This window comes from Lepisma saccharinum, chromosome 14 (assembly GCF_977018435.1).
Source record: "Lepisma saccharinum chromosome 14, izLepSacc3.1, whole genome shotgun sequence".
In the NCBI taxonomy this organism is placed as follows: domain Eukaryota; kingdom Metazoa; phylum Arthropoda; class Insecta; order Zygentoma; family Lepismatidae; genus Lepisma; species Lepisma saccharinum.
The window spans coordinates 75,046,209-75,067,145 of record NC_139242.1 but is presented as its reverse complement, the minus strand read 5'-3'; the positions used below and the strand labels follow the sequence as shown (position 1 = coordinate 75,067,145).

At 40.5% G+C, this 20,937-nt stretch overlaps 1 protein-coding gene across 4 annotated transcripts in view; it reads right to left on the bottom strand.

Moving 5' to 3' along the window:
- The window catches only part of LOC145999030 (uncharacterized), a 63,072-nt gene that overhangs the window by 28,894 nt on the left and 13,241 nt on the right, over positions 1 to 20,937 (bottom strand). For 3 of the 4 annotated variants that reach the window (XM_083135932.1, XM_083135934.1, XM_083135933.1), the window contains 2 exons: positions 18,299 to 18,481; positions 13,189 to 13,371 (listed from right to left, as the gene is read on the bottom strand). In XM_083135932.1, coding sequence (XP_082992058.1) covers positions 13,189 to 13,371; positions 18,299 to 18,481 — 366 coding nt within the window. The remainder of the gene's footprint in view (positions 1 to 13,188; positions 13,372 to 18,298; positions 18,482 to 20,937) is intronic. The other variant, XM_083135935.1, reaches the window with a different exon arrangement.

Here is a 20,937-nt window from a genome sequence, read left to right as displayed (position 1 = left end):
GAGAGTGTGCAAGTGCCACAATATCCTGAGAGGGAAGTTGCAAGGCCAGCACGACCCAATTACGGGAAAACCACGACTCGCATTAACCGGACCTATGTGAGTCGTGGTCAGGGTGAAGCGAGCGGTTCGTCCAAAAAGGAGGACGCTCACATGTGCAAATCTGCGAGGGGCTCCCGGCCTAAGGAGTACCCAAACAGAACCAAGGTAGACCGGAGAAAGGGTGGAACGTTCCAACGTAAGAGTTCCGCCAGCTCACACGGGTCTTCCGAGCATCTCGCTGAGGTGCATCCAAATGTGCACAACCAGGGAAACTAGGTAGGCAACGTCCTGACGTGGGGAAGGGCGATGCCAAACCTAAACCTGTCCCACAATGTTCAGATTCATGCAAGCACACTCCACTGATAAATCAGTATCAGGCAGTGGGTGATTCAATGTTGTCACGTCTTGCGCAAAGAAAATTCGGGTATCCTGTCCAAAGAGACAGCGATGGTAATTACCACATCGGACTTTGCATATCTGGACAAACCTCAGCGCAGTTGCTCAGTGCTTTGAGAAGGGAAAAGTGTGTTCATAAAAATGTGTTATTAATGGTATCCACAAATGATATGCTCCGAGGGAAGGACACCAACCAGGTGTTCCGGAACCTCCAGGATATCATTTACACCCTAAAGAGGAAAGGTGCTCAGAAGGTTATTGTTCTGACTCCTCCACCAGTTCCCAGGTTAGCCAATGAGAACCGACACAGGTTCTGGGCCATGTATGATTCACTGATTGCAAAAATATTATCCCTTGATGATAATAGCAATGTAAGGGTTCTGGATTCCTCATCGAAATTTGTGCATAAGGGCCAAGAAATGAACATGTCGCTGTTCGAAGAAACCATGGGTTACGGTCAAAACATGAGACCCGACCTGGTTCACTTCAGCCCACGAGGTATGAATGCCATACTCAACGCACTCGATGAGGTAAAATGGTTCACCAAGCCAGGTCACACACCCAAGGGTAGACAAATGGAATCTCAACAGAGCGAGATGAATGCCACTCTGCCCTATGAGCAACCCTCGGGAAACTAGCCAGTGCTATTCTCGCTGGGGGTGATGGTGGCCAGGGTGTAACAATTCCTACTCGGTTAGTAAGCATGGAATTCAATAGTGAGGAAACTCATTGATATATGTTTTGTACATTTTTCACCTCCCCAAAGAATCATAGTAGACAATGGTCCCCAGTTAGGGCCAAGCAATTCACTCAGGAACCCAGTTAGGGAACACTTCCATATTCCTACAGGTGAACAAACCGAATGGGATCAGCAATTGTTCATGGCTGTATCCCGGACGGCCGAAAGGCGAAACAAAGCCAACAACAAGGTAAATGAATCACAGCAAAACAGGACTGTGATCAAAGTGTATGACTTAGTTTTTCTGAAATCCCATCTCCAAAGCAAAGCTCTAGAGGGACAGACCCACAAATTGTTCCACACCTTCTTCGGTCCATTAGTTTGTAGTGATCAGGTGACAGATAACATATTTAATCTCGTTCATTGTGTTAGCGGTAAGAGCCTACCCAACCAACATGTCAATAACATGAAGTTGTGGAGGTGTAGCTATAAGGTGTATAGTCATTACATTGAGAAGCTCAGACTACTACATCCGGTGTTAGCATCGAGAGTACCTCAAAGAAGTTAATTCAAGCCAAGGGGCCTCTGAATTCAACGAGGACTCAACCTCAATCCCGACGGGGTGCAGCCGTTTCCCTACGACTTGCTTTGTCTGTTGGTAAGACGAGTAACTGCGCACAAATGGCTCCACCCTCGTACCCTTGTGATACTTCCCCATGGAAACTGTAGATGTCTGCTCGTCAGCTCTACGTTTCTTCCTAAACCCGATATCAGTAGGACCTAGGAGAGAAGTACGCGACGGTACGGCTCCTGCGCTATAGTATTAGTCGCATAAGAGGTATTGGTATCCCTCTAGCGCATCCAGGGTAAGACGCACGGATAGGAGTGTACAACAGGTACAAGATGAGGAGAAAAAGCTACACATTTTTTGAACATTAGTATTAATATATGTTAAAGGTCAGAGGTTTTGTGGATGAGGTTCTGTCTGGTCTGCGACATTCACCCATTTGTACATAGGGTAGAAAATTTATGTCAAGATCGTGTAAGGGATTATTTTATCATTGTATGCAAAAGTCAATTTCTTTGTTGTGTACAAAAGTATTATCTCGTTGTTTTGTACAAAAGTATTATTTCATTGTTGTATACAAAAGTATTATTTCAGTATTATATGCCAAGGCAATTTCATTGTGGTATAAAGGATAATTTCATTATTGTATACCAGGGCCATTTCTTTGTTGGACACAAAAGTGAGTCCAACCATCATATAGAGATTTATTTCCTTATGAGTGCAAATCTATGCTAGATCACTCACTACCAATCAAACGAAATATTGTTTAGCAATTATTGGGTATTTGCACTACCGATGGGTTGGGTTCGACCAAACCAGGGTTAGCGGTAATAGAGAGATGCAAGCACCCCCAAACATATAGGGTTGTTTATGAGGAACAACCCATAACCAACAAGGGTAAGGTCAAAGCCTGCGTGTGAAGTGGGGCCAGTGAGTACATCACTCCAACTCCCCCTCAGTGTCACCATAAAACCCCGGAGCAAACATACAAAAGTGCATGGTGTCATAGGCAGAAGCAGACCCCCAAGCATATTATGCCAGGAACCAGAGACAATCTTTTCAGCGTTCCAGCAATATGGGGAAGCAGGGAGTGTGTCAGGGGTTCGTAATCGAACATTGACATCCAGAAACGAACCACCATGACAATCCGATAGACTTCACACAAGGAGTGCATTCCACAGATTGTTCACAATCCCAATGGGTAGCCAGGTCGAAGCATTGTTCCGCCAAGCGAGCAACAAAAAACATTTGCTGGCAACGGATGCTGCGCAAAGCCAGGCGACAGCATGCTCCACCTAAGGAGATACTGAAGAACAATTGTGAGGTGACCAAACGTGGACCACATACCAAGGTGTATGATGAACAGTTCTTCAAGGTACTGCACCCTCAAGTGAATGAGGGGCAGAGACATTAGATACATGTGTAAAAACTATTATGCAGCTCAGGTCGAGTACAAAAACTGTATTCAGTGCGACAAAAAGCAGACATTATAACATGAACATCTGTTGAAAACTTTTAAGTGTGTGTTATATTAACCATGTATATACCGTCTAGGAAGCCGTTCGATATATCAAACAGAACAATATCTCAAACATATATCCAAGTGACGGGCAAGAATAATTGCAAATTTATTTTTCTTTCATGTATATGTTCTTTTCGGACCAGCGTGGTCATAACAACTCAGTGTGTATGTAAATATTTTGTGTATGTATTTGGGTATAGTGTAGTAAAGGGTAAAGAAAAATGATCCGCTTCACGTATCCTTTTTCTTTTCCCGAGGGCCCGGGATATGTATAACCAACCAAAGGTTGGGTATACATCCCCAATACATACAGGCAGCACTCCACTCCAACCAAAGTACAAGGCCAATTCAATTCAGGTAAAATTAAAATGAATGGACATTCCCAGATATGTTAAGATTAACAGAAATTAGGCCTAATTAGTAAAAGTATGATAAAACATCAAAATATTAAGTAATTAATAAGCCCCAGACCAAAATTCATTGGTTATCAAAAATACTTCCTTTTGTGGAGAAACAGAATTCAGAGAGCACCTGTTGTTTTTCATGCAAATTTTTTATTAAAACAGATATTTTCAGGATAACATTTGTGCAAGCACAAATTAACTTGCTTTCCCTGAAAATAACTCCAAGTCACAATTATATGTGCAAACAAACCACAAAAACATTAAAAAATCGATGTTTTTGGACAAAAGACAATCGGTCTCACAGCACCAGAGCCATCTGGTGAGAGTCAGTGGAACTAGCCCTGACTGGACTGCCATCTATTGGACTTCTCTAGGTACTAGATAAAGGCAAGTAACCCAAGATGCTGTGAACCAATCAGATGGCTTCATGGGCGTGGCTACCAGACAATGAGACTGTGATAGCTTCTAACATGTGAGGAAGCCATCTTGATTTCACTCTGTGTTGATAGTGAGGATAGTTAACATCGCTCCAAGTTTTGGGCCAGTGTAGGCCAGTGGAGAGAGGACAAAGGAGAAGCCCTTGTGTTCTAACATGTGGAATATCCACTAAGTGCTGGGAAACAGCCCTGTAGTGTATAATATGGACGAATTACGGCACTTGAAGTACCTTAAAGTGCATGAAACCAATATTCATGAAAATTCGGAAATTTCAAATACCACATGGTGAGGACAATGAGTTTTCAGGAAACCATGATGCTTTGTATCCAAAGACATCCACGATTATTCGGTCCATCCTTTGTGATATAGCTCCCTGAAACAGTCCATGTGCAAGCCAATACCCACATGTCTTAAGATACCGCTATATTTTTAGTGAAAACCCACCAAAAATTCCCCCATTTATAGTTGGAGTGAAAAGTGTTTGTTTTAAGGCCCATGTGTGATGAGGTGAATGCAGGATATGTAAGTACCATGCTTTTTGTTACCTATTTGTTGGTTCTAAGTGTAAAAACGAACCTATAAGTTTGTGCAGTGCTTGTGTATAGTTAAATATGTTAACATCAGAATATTAAATGTGTCTTTCCAACATCTTGATTTATCAATTCATATTTGGGCGGGTAAGCCCGGTAAGCGTTCTTCTCGCTCCGGAATAAATAGGCTGAAAGTCCTTACGATAAACCAGCAATCATTCCTCGGAATGGATGCTGGTCTACTGGGGACATCCTCCATGTTAATGGTCACTGGAGGACAGCGTAGAGCTGCACGGGGATGGGTGCGTCCAGGTTGCATAGCCAGGTAGTTTTGTGGGTTCAATGAAGCCCAAGGTGGGTGAGTAGGTTAGGTTCATCCTTCCTACCACTCGGCAACGTAACCTGGAGGCACGTATCCCTGGACCAGCCGCGTAGACAAAGCCATCCGACTACCGAATCTATCGTCAGTAGTCTTTGGTCTCCGTTTTGTCTCTCGCGCGGATCGCAGTAGTCCCAGAAGACTGAGTTCGACTGGTGAGATTCTCAAGTACCACGTGTCTCTTCAATGTGAAATCTCTCAATGAGAGAAGAGCCCAGTTCAAGTGACATGCAAAAGCTCACTAAAGCAACACATACACCGCGCACAAGTGAACAGACCAAGTCAATTTGATGCACGACGCGAGCGACATGGTGATTTCACACCCAAGCGACAAGCGACACGAGACCCTTCAATCTAATGCAAAACATTCATTGCGTATGCGGGAACAACAGAAACAGGTGACACGAAGCACCGTATTGAGAGCATAGTCCAGTCCAAGCTACAAATGCAGCTTGTGTCGCTTCAGTTCAAAATTTTTGTTTTCAACAAGCACGTTACAGGGGGATTTCACACTGAAACAACACGACATGCATGATTTTGTGCAAGCAATAAAGGTTTCGATTTCCTGTGGGGCATAGCACCTTGCACTGGCGTACGCAGGGGGGAGCTGATGGGGCTATAGCCATCCAGAAATTTTAAGAAAATCCAAATTTTTAAATGAAAATTTGTTAAGAACTCAAAGAAAGGAAAGATGTAAACGCAAACCTCCCTTAAAGTTAAAATGACACCCGATAACCATTTCTGTCTTCGAGTACAGTTTTAATAGTGAAAAGTTCAAAATGTACGATAGCCTATATATTTTATTCAGTATCCCACAATTCTAGAACAAAGCTATACTATACACCTTTACAATTTCAGCCCCTCCAGAACAAAAATCCTGCTTACGCCAGTGGCACCTTGAGAACAATTGGAGCAGACTATGATATCGAAAACCAGAAAACTATGGCGACTCAATTGTATTTAACTTAGTATATGGCACATGTTTTCCCTCTTCTCGAGTGGCAGCAACGAATCGTCCCCTAGGTATGGCCAGAGTATCGCCCAGTGGCATATACATGAGGGAGGGATGAAAGATAGGCCTGTGGCAAGGAGTAGCAAGTCTCCATTTTCACTTCACAGCCTAACAAAGACAACTATAGGTGGCCAGGAGGGGAAATTTCCTTTGGGCTCAGGATTGTGGTGTGTGTTGCAAGGCATGCTGTCGACAGTGGTGGCGATTGGGTTCCAAAACTGGGTTGGGCTAGGGAACTTTACTTTTCCTTTATATATAAGCTTTAGCATAGTGTCAGAGCAAAAGTGGCTAAAAGTGGGGGGGGGGGCAACTGCTGCCCTACGCTCCCTCAGTCAGTAATGATTATTCGACTGTGAAATCAGTTGAAATATTGGAATCAGTTTCTTTCTTCATTCATCCATACACATTCTATTTCATTTCGCTTTGTAATAAAAATAAGCACTTGATAAATTTTAAAAAATATATATTTTTAAAATTGTTTTTAAAATCAACGTAATTAAACAGAAATATGACTGACACATTTTAAGAAAGAAGTTACAGTCCACATCGCTACATTCACACATCTTGTTTCTACTTCTGAAGATGAGGCTCGCGTCCGCGAAAATTTGAATTTTTCCTGTGTCTGGTGAGTGTTTTCTCTGTTACTTGTTATTTCGCCCTTTTGGCCCCCTTCCTTTTGTCCATTACAATTAATTGTGATAGTCATGGCTGGCACAGTTAGCATAGGCAAAGTTCTGTATTTCCACGTTGCAGTTTCTATTGTTCTGATTAATTTTGAAAGACCATTGCTTTAAATTAAGGTTATGGCATCTGAGACAGAGATGGTTAAAACATCACTGGTTTGTTTATCCCATATTGGGCAGATCCAATTTCTCCTATCTGCAGGTGCAGGTGGATTTTATTTGATGGGTGTGCTGCAATCTGTTAGCAGTTGATCTGATTTCCATCATCAGGCAGTGCTGGTGGGTGGTGATTGGTATGTTGAGCTGTCTGCTGTCTTGCTCTGCTCCACATGGTGTGGTTTGCATACCTTGGGTTGGTGGTAGGAGGTTTGCATTTATTCTTGCTGTCAAAGCTCTTTGGCAGTGGTATTTTGAGATTAATCAGAAAACCAATAAAATCTGCAATGCAGAAATACAGAACTTAACCTATGTAATGAATTTTGTATGTTAATCATTTTATAGTAGCTGTGTTTTACACAGAATTTCCAAATCTGAGTTCTCTCTCTCGTTTCACCAAAATAAATCAACTGTTCTTGCGTTTTCATGGAAATTTTAAAAATCTACGTACGTACTTCCAAATTTATTTTCAATTTTTAAGATGCACATAAGTCAGTAGCAAATTGTCATGATTACACTTGTTCAAAATTTTCTAAACACTGTTGAAAATCTATAATTTGTATTAACAACTACAAAAAAACAACAACTTACAAACAGTAGAAATGATTTTTTGAGGAGAACAGTGGGAAAGACTAGAAGGGACAAAATCAAAAATAAACAATCAGAATAACATTAAACACAAAATCAATATATCAGGATCTTGAGCAAGCACAAGCAGAATGCCTGAACATCGAATACCTAAACAGGTATGGGAGGCAAGAATGGGAGGATTGGATGCGAAGAGACTGAAAGGAAGACCACGTAGGACATGGAATGAGGGAATGAAGGATATCCTGAGCAGGAGGAACATCTCGTGGAGTGAAGGAAAGAAGTTGGCAGAAGATCGTGACAGATGGAAAGCTCTCTGTAAAACCTCAACACCAATCGGTAGAAGAGGATCGGAATAAGATAAGAGGAAGACAACTACAAAGCCAGTTAAGGTAAATCTCAACATTTCAATCATGTACACAAAGGGTTTCTGGGGATGGTGTAGAACATCTTGGGCTATAAAAAAATAAGTGGTACAACCACACAGTATGAACTGATTGTATATAGTGAACATGCAGGCAATGTTAGTGTTTGTTTGGAATTGAGAAGAATGTGCATATGGTCAGGACAGTGCTATGGAATTTTTGTTATTTTTCTGTGTTGGTTTAAACTGAAGGATCCTCACTTATCACACTTCTCAATTACCTTTTTGGTCAAGGCCTGCCCTCAACTCTTGATGTCATAAAAATGGCAGTTTATTTATGCTAAGAACCATAAACCTAACAATGAAAGCAATCTGCCTTACATTCGAAACCGAAAGGTGACCAAGAAAGGTGTTTGAGAAGTGTGCCATCAGTTATACAATAAAATGAATGTGAAAATTGACAATTTCACCACCCATTGCAAAATTTTAAGAACCAAATTATATGGCAATGTACAAGTAGATTATTGAAGTTTATGGTGAAAGTGTAGTGAACAAAGGGTGCGTGAGGATATTGGAGATTGATTTTTAACCCGTGATCGATCACAGGTGAGCGCTGTGTTCACATTCAATTTTAATGATGTGCCATTTTGAGATTATTTAATATGTTGGCCTGTGGTGCTTTCTACCTGACTTTTTAGTGTGTCAGGAGTAACCCGATCACATTCTAAAAAGATGACGTAAACAGCAGTTTGATAGAGACCATTGTGGTGGAAGGAGTGTTGTCAGAGTGAGCACAGAGCTCACCCACGAGAGATTATGTTACATTTTTTAAATTTAGATTTGTGCATTACTTAGTCAATAAGTCTACACTGTTTCTAGTGATTTTTCATACATTTTTCATTTTGTGTGTTAATAGAAAAAAACGAAAAGTGTCTAAGTGATTTGTTATCAGATTTGTAGAGCACAGATGGAACTATCCCAGAGTTCTTAAAAAAAAAAAAAGTCGAGCCAGATATTGGGCAACAACATTGGAAATGTGAGGGCATGCATAATCCTGGTGTAGGCGCCAACCAGATGGATGCAGCTCAGGGCGTTTTTGACAGATGTGTTCAGTCAGGGTCTTCAAAACTGTCAAGTAATATTGCCCACTAATCGTGGTATGCAGGGGAACTTCATGTTGGTAGACCATTCCACGGTAGTCGAAGAAGGAAATCACCATTACCTTATTTGCCGACGGAACAGTGTTGGCATCTGAGAACTAGGTGATTTCCAAACTGTGCTCGCCAGTTTGCTTTCGGAATCGTAGTGGCGAAGCAAACTCTTGTCACCAGTTAGATGGAATTCAGGTAGGCCTCACCATGCTCTGCTACCAGACAATGAAACTCCCAACACACCTCCATTCTCACCTGCTTCTGTTCAGGCATTACCAATCTCGGCACCCATCTTGCCTACATGCGTTTCAAGTGCAAGCGATTGTGTAGAATGGTGAACGTACTACCATGGAAAATATGTAACATGTCTGCCAGTTCATCTACTGTTATTCGGTGATCTTCCCGAACAATAATGGTAGCTGTGTTCACCATGATCTCGTTCACTGCAGTGGCCGGAGTGCCCGGACCACCCTGCTTTGTGGTCGAAACACAGCCCTCCTTAAACTGTTTGAACCAGCAAAATGTGGTTGATTGTGGAAGGACATCTTCGCCGTATTCTGCTGTGGCAGATTTCTGCAGACGGGACACAAAATTTCAAAGCCGCATACTGCTCCTCACGAGCAGACTCCATTTTCCGTACGCAGCTTTTGACCATTTGTGTTTTATTTCTGCAGTGTTGCCAGATGCATGCACATACGCAATTGCAATTTTATCTGCCGATTCCACAGGACATGTTCTTCTCACAGAAATTTGTTTTTAACCGCTGCATGTTCACTGTGTGATATAAAAAAAAAATCATTCTAACTCATTTTTGACTAGCCCTCGTATTATGTTCTTTGAAAACAAATCAACTTTTTGAAACAATGTACCTAGTCATATCATAAATACTGACACAACATTGAAAGTGAATTATGACGAAAGTGTTAAAGATACTTTAATGTCCTGATTGTATAGGTTACTTACAGGTCTAACGAACACATAACACCAATCATTTTTCAAAATTGCCGCCTTTGGCCTTCACACAGGCCTGAAGTCTCTGCAGCCACTCATCTACAGCATTACGCACTGTCTCCGTAGGGAAAGTCGCCACTGCCTTCCCCAGGGACCGTTTCAGACTGTCAATATTGGCATGCCTCCTCGTACAGACCATGCCCTCAAGCACTGACCACAATTTGTAGTCTAACGGGTTGAGGTCAGGGCTGCTAGCAGGCCAATCAGCTGGAGCAATGAAGTCCGGGACATTGCTCTTGAGCCACTCCTGGGTAGAGTGTGCCTTATGGGCCGGTGCGGAATCCTGTTGGAAGGTCCAATGTTGGTTCCTGAACAAAGTGTCACTCAAAGGCTTCACAACAGAGTTCAACACAGTATTTTCGTACACTCTGGCTGACGTTTTCACCCCTTTTTCACAAAAATGCAGCTTGGTGGTGCCATCATACGCCACGCCCCACCAAACCATGACTGAGGACGGATGATGACCCCTCTGGATCTTCGGGGCTTTCTCCCGAGCTTCGTGGGATGTTGACGCATACACCCGGTCATTTTGGTGATTGAAAGTTTCCTCAATGTTGAATATCTTTTCATCTGTGAAAAGAATTTTCCTGTGGCCATTGTTGGCGTAACGCTGCAGGAGGCGTTTTGCTTTTATCACCCTCTGCTCTTTCAGACGTGCATTGAGGAAGTGACCTGTACTTCGCCGGTAAGCCTTCAACCCCAAGTCACTTCTTAACACACGAGACACTGACATTTTGGGAATGTTCAGCTCACGAGCAAGCACTGCCTGCTTTCGTACAGGATTTCTCCGAATACGGGCTGTCACTGCTTGCACTAACTTTTTGGTTCGTACGCTGCGTGGGCGGCCTTGCCTTGGGCGATCATCAACTGTCCCAGTCTCTGTGAATCGCTTGATGGTCCGATACACGAAAGATTTGCTGATATTCAACTTTTTAAGTGTTCTGAATATCATGGGGGCTGTTTGACCCACTTTATGAAGCGCTATTACTGCCACACGATTTTCGTAATCGGCCCACTCCATAGCTACACTTTTATGAACACACTTCCTCTATGACAGCTCAACTCACAATGGCCCACTCCAGCCTCTTACACAGGAAGGTTGGCCGCGACCTTGAAAAACGGTTGTACACACTGCCTCAAACTTTCTGTCAGTATTTATGAAACGACTAGGTAATATAGAAGAAGGGACATCATAAACAAATTATTTGAAGTACAAAAAAAAATCTTAAAAAAAATAAAGTTCAGTGAAATATGCCTGAAAAGGAAGGTGAGCACCACGCTCACCTGTGACCGACGATGTGTCAAGAGAGCGTGATCAATCGCAGGTTAAGGCTCGACTGGATCTTTGGCAGCCACTAGGGCATTTTTTTTTTCAAAATTTCCTCTTCATTCGAAAAACTGCTGTGATATTCCAAAATCTGAAAAAATACATCAGCTTAGAATTCTTGTAGAGCATTGACGTGAATTTTCATAGGAGTTTGCTCTCACTATTATCTAGATATTCTCAATAGTCTAACGATTATGTAAATCTATTTAACTATTGATAATATCTAGATAACAGTGAAAGCTTCACTGTTGGAGGTGGATCTCCCGATATTAGTCCATGATATTATGATCCCTTCACAAAAATGAAAGAACCACTTTGAGGAAAGAATTACAGCACAAGAGGAGCCATCAACAGTGCCATAGGGCAGTCACTGTGGGACATCAACAGAGACTGACATGCTGACGGTGGTCGACATGGAGGGGCAATTAGATTGAAACACTGTAGCTGGTGTTCCCTCTGCCAATAAAGCCTGGTACGAATAAAAACAGTGTTGCCACTACTTTTTACCCAGCCCTTCTAATACGAGGGCCACTATTTATATTTTGAACCTTGGCAACACTGATTGAAGTAAGGTGCGATTTGAGGTTTGCACGGAATCGTCTGCCATTATTGACCATAACGTACTTCAAATGTTTTGTCAATAGCGTCATTTGTGTTGTTTATGTTGGCTTGGAGATTGCACGACAGCAATAAAATGGAATTAACTCGTGAACATTTTCGTGCGATGATTTTCTTACGATTTTCGACGTGGATTATCAAGACAAGAGTGCATCGATCAACTTACTTCCACATTTGGCGATGAAGCCCCATCCTTTGCCACTGTGAAACGCTGGTATAACGAAAACCAATAAGTCAGCAACTTATTGGTTTTAATATGGAAACAAGGCTTAATTATATTACAATTGGTATAACGAATTTAATCGTGGCCGCCATTTGCTCACCGACGAGATTCGCAAAGGTCGTCCAAAATTAGTTGTTGTTCAAGAAAACATTGATGCTGTGCAAAACCTAATACTGCAAGATCGTCATGTGACATACTGTGAGATTGAGGCAACCATAGGCATTAGTTCCACCAGCATATATAAAATATTACATGATCATTTAGCTGTGAGAAAGGTATGTTCTCGTTGGATCCCACACAATTTGACAAAAGCTCAAAAAGACGCTCGCGTCAATTGGTGCAAACAAATGCTCAATAAATACAATCGTGGTGCTTCAAAAGACGTATATAAGATTGTAACAGGTGACGAATCATGGAGCCGGAACGTAAACAGCAGTCGACTGTATGGGTGTTTCAAGATGAACCCAATCCAACAAAAGTTGTTCGCGCTCGAAGCACATCGAAACAAATGGTCTTTTTTTTTTCGGGAAAACTGGTCATGTGGCAACTGTGCCTTTAGAGGAATGTAGAACGGTCAACTTTGAATGCTACACAACAATTTGTTTGCCAGAGGTCTTTGGTCAAATATGGAAAACAAACAAAAGCTGTCGGATCATTCTTCATCAAGACAATGCCAGCTGTCACACATCTCGTCTAACAACCGACTTTATGAACAGTCAAAAAATCGAATTGATGGGTCATCCACCATACAGTCCTGATTTGGCACCCAATGACTTCTTCTTGTTAACGAATGTCAAGAATAAATTGCGTGGACAACGATTTTTGTCGGCGGAAGATGCCGTTGATGCGTTCAAAAAACATATTATGGAGGTGTCTCAAGAAGATTGGAAAAACTGTTTTGACAAATGGTTCGAACGAATGCAAAAGTGTATTGACCATAAAGGAGAATACTTCGAAAAACAATAAAGCAGATTTCAATGCCAAATTCCTGTTTTTTCATTGTTAGGCTCAAAATATAAATAGTGACCCTCGTTATGAATGTTTTTGTAGCTGTAACTACATTAAATTTAACAGTTCTACACTACAAAACACAATCTCACCTGCCTGACGATGTTTGAGGCTCAACAATTTTTTCATCCACTTCCATTATGTCTTCAGTATCATCCACAGTCTCCACATCTACTTCATGACTATCACTGTCCTCGTAATCAACATCATCCTCTAAAATCTTCACACAAGGCACATAATCACTTCCAGGCCGAACACAGCCATCTTTCAAATTTCTGAAAGCGAAAATACCTCATATATTAAAAACATATACACCACTATCAGGAATTGTCAATTAAATTTTAATTACCAACAATAATTTGATATTTTAATACACTTGGTGATCCTGCAGGGTGCACTCATAATCCCATCCATTTGCAACTACAGTGGAACCTTGTTTTATGTTTTTCAGAGGATCAAGCTAAAAAAATATTACATTTTGCTATGTTAGGATCATCAAGACTGATAGTACAATGCAGGAAAATATTAAATCATAGAACATAAAACTGGAGTTTTACTGTAATTTCAATGTTATTCACAATATTCGTCAAGCCTGAAAATGCTACAATTGCCTATTATTACTGCAAAAATTATTTTACTAATGAATGCTTCATATGAATTAAATGAAATGTACATATTAGATTGATTGACTTGCTTTATTTTACTTTGCTTTTCGTGCCACTTTGGGTTAATTTGCAAAGATAGGGATGAGTGATGATATGATGAAATTAATGAATGGACACACAAAAACATCCAAGCCCGTGTCAGGATTCGAACCTGGGACCCCTGGCATCGTAGCACGTTGTGCTAACCACTCCGCCGGCATATATATTAGAAACAATGTTAGTGCTTATTGATTGATTTATAAATTATGGACATATCTGCATGTAGGCTAGTTTTCCCATCACATGTTATGGGTACAAGCCACTTAACTAAAACAAAATTGAGACCAGGGCCGTAACTCAAAAATAAAATATCTCTGTTATATTAAACATTTCCTAAATCAAATTTTATAACTAATCATTCATTCAGTACTTAACAAGGATTTAGCCTATGAGGACTACAATCTTCTTACCTAATTAAAAACTGAGGCTGCAAAGGGGCACTCAGCACGCACAACGACAAACACAAACTGAAGATTAAGCTGGCCATGGTTCTAGGCACCAGAGCCCCATTGGTCTGCAAATTGAATTTTGAATTAATTTGAACTAAAATTTTTTGGGTGCATCAGCACTGAGGCTATTTTGCACCCGTCACACTATACGGGGTCCTTCACTGACAATGCCGTGTGGGCAGGAGCATTTTCCTGATGAAGAATCCATGACTTGCTTTTCCACAAATCAGGTCGTCATCTTCGTACTCCCTCGCAAAGGGTCGTCAGCACCATAATGAAATAATGTTGGTTGACAGTTTGACCTTCAGGTACCCAATTTAATCAATCCACCAACACTTGCAAAGTTTGATTCCATTTTTAACGTGCAAGGCTTTCCAAGATGCAAGTCATCTGCGGTAACTTCTCATCTCTCTTTAAACCTTTGAAACCCCTCAAACACTTGTGTCCGTGATAAACACTCATCTCCGTACTCTTCCTTCAACAAACCATAAGTTTCTGTGGTGGATTTTTCGAATTTCATAAGAAACATCACATTGATATGCTGTTCCACTTTCAACACTTAACATTTTTCTGATGGAGCACAGATGTATGGTCCAATTTGTCCACAAGCTACAGCAGAACTGACTACCGTGCACCTTGGGCAATCACACAGTCGATAGGCAGGATATCACGTTATACACTCAAGCACCGCTTGAGCTTGACGTGCTTGCCATTTGTCGACAGCAATATCAATCCGGTTTTTTTCTAGCCATACCTCGTAATTATTTAATGAAAAACCACTATCAAAAGGCTAATTAAGATCAAAAATCAAATCTGAAGCTGTATTTAACAAGAGAATTAGACTTGCATACTGGATTGCATTTGACAGACTAGTGAGGCTCTGGAATCTGTACTCGGAACCAGTATAATCTTATGTGGGGGGGGGGGGTCCCTATATATTTGAGATTGTCCCTTCATCCATCTTATCTTACCATCATTCATCCTCATCTTTGCGATTAGCCAAAAGGGGCAGAAAAGTTAAGCAAAATAAACTAAATCGATCAGTCAGTCATTGTTATAGCAAAAAGTCTTGACAACAAGGTATAATTTCTTGATTTTTTACTGACTTCTTGGCCTACTTGTTTATTTCCTTACTTTATCTTGACTGTTAGACACCCTACTACTTTACTGCAATCAACAGTGATACCATACTCTGAGAGCATAATCGAAATGCACTGGAATTTATACAGAAACAGGAAACTATTCATAAGTTTTCATAAAATAGTATAGTAAAATGATGCTAGGTCCCACACTATGGTCATGTGGTCTGAGGCATGGGCTCAGGATATGGGGAGTGTGGGGAAGCGTAACAACTTTTCTCCTGAGATTTTGACCAGTATATGTGACTGATGGTCACCCATCATCATGAGGAAATTGGGGAGGTACGAATGAGTAGGGTAACCCAGTCATGGAAATCTACAATGACAACTGTGGGGTTTGTTGTGCTGACCACATGTCAACCTATAACTGATCGCACAACTCTGCTGAGGCATGTGGGAATGAGGCCGGCAGTCGATATGTAGGCCCTGGCCTTCAAGGGCTGTTGCACCATGGGCAGTGCTTGAAAAATTTTCTTGAAAGCTAGGTGCCAGCTCTGAAAATCAGGCTCCAGGAAACCACCTACTAGCAATTGTGCATACTACAGCATGTTTCAAAAGTTGCGCAATCCAAACTTTGAAAATGTATATCATGAAAATCGTAAGAGATAACTACACCGGGTTTTATGCACGAAACTAATACTGCAGGCTATCACTGGGTTCATAAATTTATTTTAGGATCTATCTAAATAAAAGCAATTACATTATTTTCAAATATTACATTGTTAATTTGCTGAAAACATCTGAGAACTGATTTTCAACAACAAATACCAACTCTTAAACAATTTGTGGGATCATTTGTTGGTGTTCGACTGGTTGTAAAACCGTTGCTTTGTGAGGTACAGCAGAAGCAGGACATTTTTATTGGAAAACCTCTTGCAATGCACACGCACTGCTCCAATGAGTACACCATGCTGAATCAATTAAAAAACAGGCACAGTAACGGCGAAAGTGAGCGAACCAGGGGCAGCCTAGGATTCTCTCAAAAGTACAATTTCTGCACAAAATCTTGATTTTTCACGTAAATGTATAGCCAACACTTAGACACATGTTGGATGCGATTGTTGGCAATATTTCCACCTGCTAGTGTTGCCAATTACAGAGATATGTCCCAAAAATGACACTTTTCACTCAACCCATAAAATCTCCAGTCAAAAATTCATCAAATGTTGCACATGACCAATATTTGTCGCAAATGACAGACTGACATGGCATCAGTCATCAAATGTCTAATTATGACCCTTCGATAATTTCGTACATATTTTTCTTACTCAGAAGTTCATCTCTGGAAAAAAATTGAATGCTGCTTTCCGTCAGTTATTAATTTATATAATTTTCTGTACGGAGTGAACTGATAATTTTAAGCATTGAAAAATATCTCAATGGATGAGGCCTTATAATGCAGAAAACCCAGTGTAAATATCTCTTACAGTTTTCATAATATACATTTCCAAAGTTTGGGTTGAAACACTCTGTATAAGATGCTGAGCATCACGGTATTCAAAACATCGCTAAATTATTCAAGAAAGCAAGAAATGGGGTGTTGGGGGACAAAGGGTAAAAAATTGTTACTGACTATGGAATGTTCGCATCGTTGATAAAAAAAAACACTTGCTAACTTACGCTGTACTGCAATTTGAACTCTAGAATCATCAAAATTTCGCACATATTACGGAAAAGATCACAGTCGCCAGGCTGAAATTTTTATTCGCCATGGCGACCGGGAGTTTTCGAGCTCTGACCATGGGTTAATATAAAAGAATACCAGAAGTTTAGAGTGACTGCTTTCAGATATGCACCACAAAAGTTTGACACCATGTTTCAATCTTAATGCATGTAAGAGTGTGCATTCTCTGACTAACTTATCAATGCCCATCCCACACATCCTGACCGAGAAGCCCGAAAGATTTAGGGGTGTCCTTCTCTTATGATGTAAGCATCCACTAATTCGAGACATCTTAAAGTTAAGGGATGTCTTCCTCTTATGACGTAAGTCACCCACTAAGGGATTATCATAAATTCAAACCCTCAATAATATTATTCGTAGTGAACAATCATAAATTATTTCTTAGCTGATTCCACTTTGAACCAATACCCATACTGATGTCAATATTCTTACCAGTTCCCACCGAAAATTGTAACAATTCAAAGTTGTTCGAAATATTGATTAACATTAGTGAGTGAGTATTCCACCCCAATTATGTGCATTAATTTATCAGAGTTATGCTTCAAAATGTTCAGGAATTACATCAGAATATCAAAATTCTTGTTATGTAATCGCAAATACAGTTTTCACACAATCGTGGTGCAAAATAAATGGAAACTTTAAATTTTCCATAACTTCCCGGTTATGTAGACACAGGAAAGACAAACATGGGAAAATATCAGATGGCATCAGAAAATAAAATCCAATTAATACTTTCCAATGTCGATACAATGACATTGGTATTAGCTCTGCCCAAATACATATATAAATATTAGTGAGAGAAATAAATACATGGGCAAAGCTACAGGCAGCTAGTGCTAATATATGTATGGTAATCAAATCAGTTATCAACCAATAAGTAACATTACTTACGTGAAATTTAGAAGATTTTGCACTTCCGCATTGCACAATTTAATGGTTCAATCCTATTAATTTCGAAGATCCACTGTCTTCATTCACAAAAGGGTACGGCGTTTGAAGCGGAGATGTAGTGACGCGGTACCATCTCCGCTTCAAACGCCGTACCCTTTTGTGAATGAAGACAGTGGATCTTCGAAATTAATAGGATTGAACCATTAAATTGTGCAATGCGGAAGTGCGAAATCTTCTAAATTTCACGTAAGTAATTTTAAACCGCGTTTACCGCAACCACCATCAATAAGTAAAACTTAAACAGAAAAAGAAACACTTCAAGAGCCCATACTCACACTGAATTTTCTGCACGGCCAAATTTATTCCAGTTTCTAATACGCAAAAGAGGACGGTCCAATGTTGTTGCACCTACGCTGTCATCATCCTCATTCGTACATTCATCCTTCTTTACACGAATATACTTAATCAGATTTGGATTATCTAAACTTGATGAGATGGCCTGCTTTTTATTTAATATGCTGGAAGTAAGATATGCAGGAATAAATATACAATGAAAACTTATGGTATACAAATTATATATACTCCCTCTGTCCCATAATTATTGTCCGGTACACCTTTGTTTGTTCTCATAATAATTGCCCGATATTCAAACTGTGACATTGGTGTATACAGAAGAAGAACATGAAACAAGGGAATGAGTCATGCAACTTTACTACTCAAGGATCAGTACAAATTGTGCTTTCCATCTGCCTCTTCGTCTGTCATTCCTGTACTACCATTTTGGCATACTGCACTATAATTATGGGACAGAGGGAGTACAAATTATTATACACATACATAGGCGTAACTTGGCAGGGCAAAGGTGGACACTTGCCCCCCCCACCCCCCCCCCCCAAAAATATTACAGGTTTATTAAAATTTGCAAGTTATGGTACCTGAGGAGCAAAGTAATAGAGAGTAATATTTGTCATTTCACAAATGTCAAAGACATTTAGCAAATAATCCTGGAAGCTGTTGTTATGCTATGGAAAACTTTTCGAGTATCTTCCCCCAAAGTTAAGCCCCAGGTTTAATTCTGTCCCCTCAAAATTAGGCCGTTTCATTCTGCCCCTCAAAATTAGGTCCACATTTAATTCTTCTCCCTAAAAATTAGGCCTAGTTTAATTCCCCCTCAAAGTTAGGCCCACATTTAATTCTTCCCCTTAAAATTAGGTCTATGTTTAATTCTTCCCCAAAATTTGGCCCACGTTTAATTCTCTCCCCTCAAAATTAGGCCCACATTTAATTCTGCCCCCTCAAAGTTACGTTCCAAGTTATGCCCATGTGTGTGTGTGTGTGTGTGTGTGTGTGTGTATACACACACAAATGATGAAGGAGACAGTAAATACTTACCACATGAAGAGAAATAATTCTATATTTGGCGATACATGTCGCATTTTCAACGTAGAAGATAGATAGATGTGACGCCGATATATCTATCTTCTACGTTGAAAATGCGACATATTGTATATTGCAAAATATAGAATTATTTATCTTCATGTGGTAAGTGTTTACTGTCTCCATCATTTGTATTTATCCAAACTTCTCTCACCTTTTCTGAGCCTATTCCTGTGTTGATATATACTAGGTGTGGCTAGAAAAAAACCGGACTGTTGCTACAAAATCTTTTATTGGTTATTTTGTACAATACGAACATTATCCCCTTCAAAGTACTCACCTGCACTATTGATAAACCGCTCCATACGAATCTTCCATTTCTGGAAGTAGTGCTGGAAATCATTTTCTGAAACCATGTTCATGACCTCCGTCGCTTTTGTTTTCACAGATTCTACGGTCTTAAATCTGGTTTCAGTGCTGATTTGACCTTTGGGAATAAAAAAGTCGCACGGAGTGATATCCGGCGAATAAGGTGGATGTTCTAACACTGGGATCCCATGCTTGGTAAAAAAAAGCCTAGACTGACAATGCCGTGTGGACAGAAGCATTGCCCTGATGAAGAACCCATGACTTGCTTTTCCACAAATGAGATCGTCATCTTCTTATTCGCTCACGAAGGGTCGTCAGCACTGTAATTCAATAATGTTGGTTATTTTCCAATAGCTCAAATACTCAAGAACGATCTTTTCAAATCAATTCACCAACATTTGCAATGTTTGATTCCGTTTTTGACGTGCAAGGCCGTCCAGGATGCGAGTCGTCCGCGATCACTTCTCGTCCCTCTTTAAACCTATGAAACCACTCAAACACTTGCGTGCGTGATAAACACTCATCTCCGTATACTTCCTTCAACAAACCTTAAGTTTCTGTGGCGGATTTTTCCGAGTCTCATAAGAAACTTCAAATTGATATGCTGTTCCACTTTCACATTTAACATTTTTCCGACGGAGCAAAGATGTACGGTTCACTTCGTCCACAAGCTACAGCGGAACTGAGCGCCACACACACTGGGCAATCACACAGTCGATAGGCAGTATATCACGTTATACACTCATGCACCGCTTGACCTTGACGCGCTTGTCGTTTGTCGACAGCAACATCAATCCGGGTTTTTTCAAGCCACACCTCGTATATATATATATATGTATGTGTATATATATATATATATATATATATATATATATATATAAAAATGATGACTGAGACAGTAAACACTTACCACACAAAGAGAGAAAGTTTAATATTTCGCGATATGTATCACATTTTCAAAGTAGAAGATGGATAGATCGGCATCACATAGAGTAGAGGCACAGAATACTGACCGTGGCATCTCTACGGTCAGTGTTGCCAGAAACAGTTGATAGAGAACAAAAAGTACTTTAACCAGTGTTTACTGTAAGGTGGGTAGGTAGTTTCAGAGAGGAGAGGGTTACTGATTGACTAGGTTGAGTCCGGGGGATATAGTGGCGTGCATGCCTGCTATATAGGTAATTTCCCATCGCCTGCGGAAAAATGTGTCAGAGTGGGGGGGGGGGGG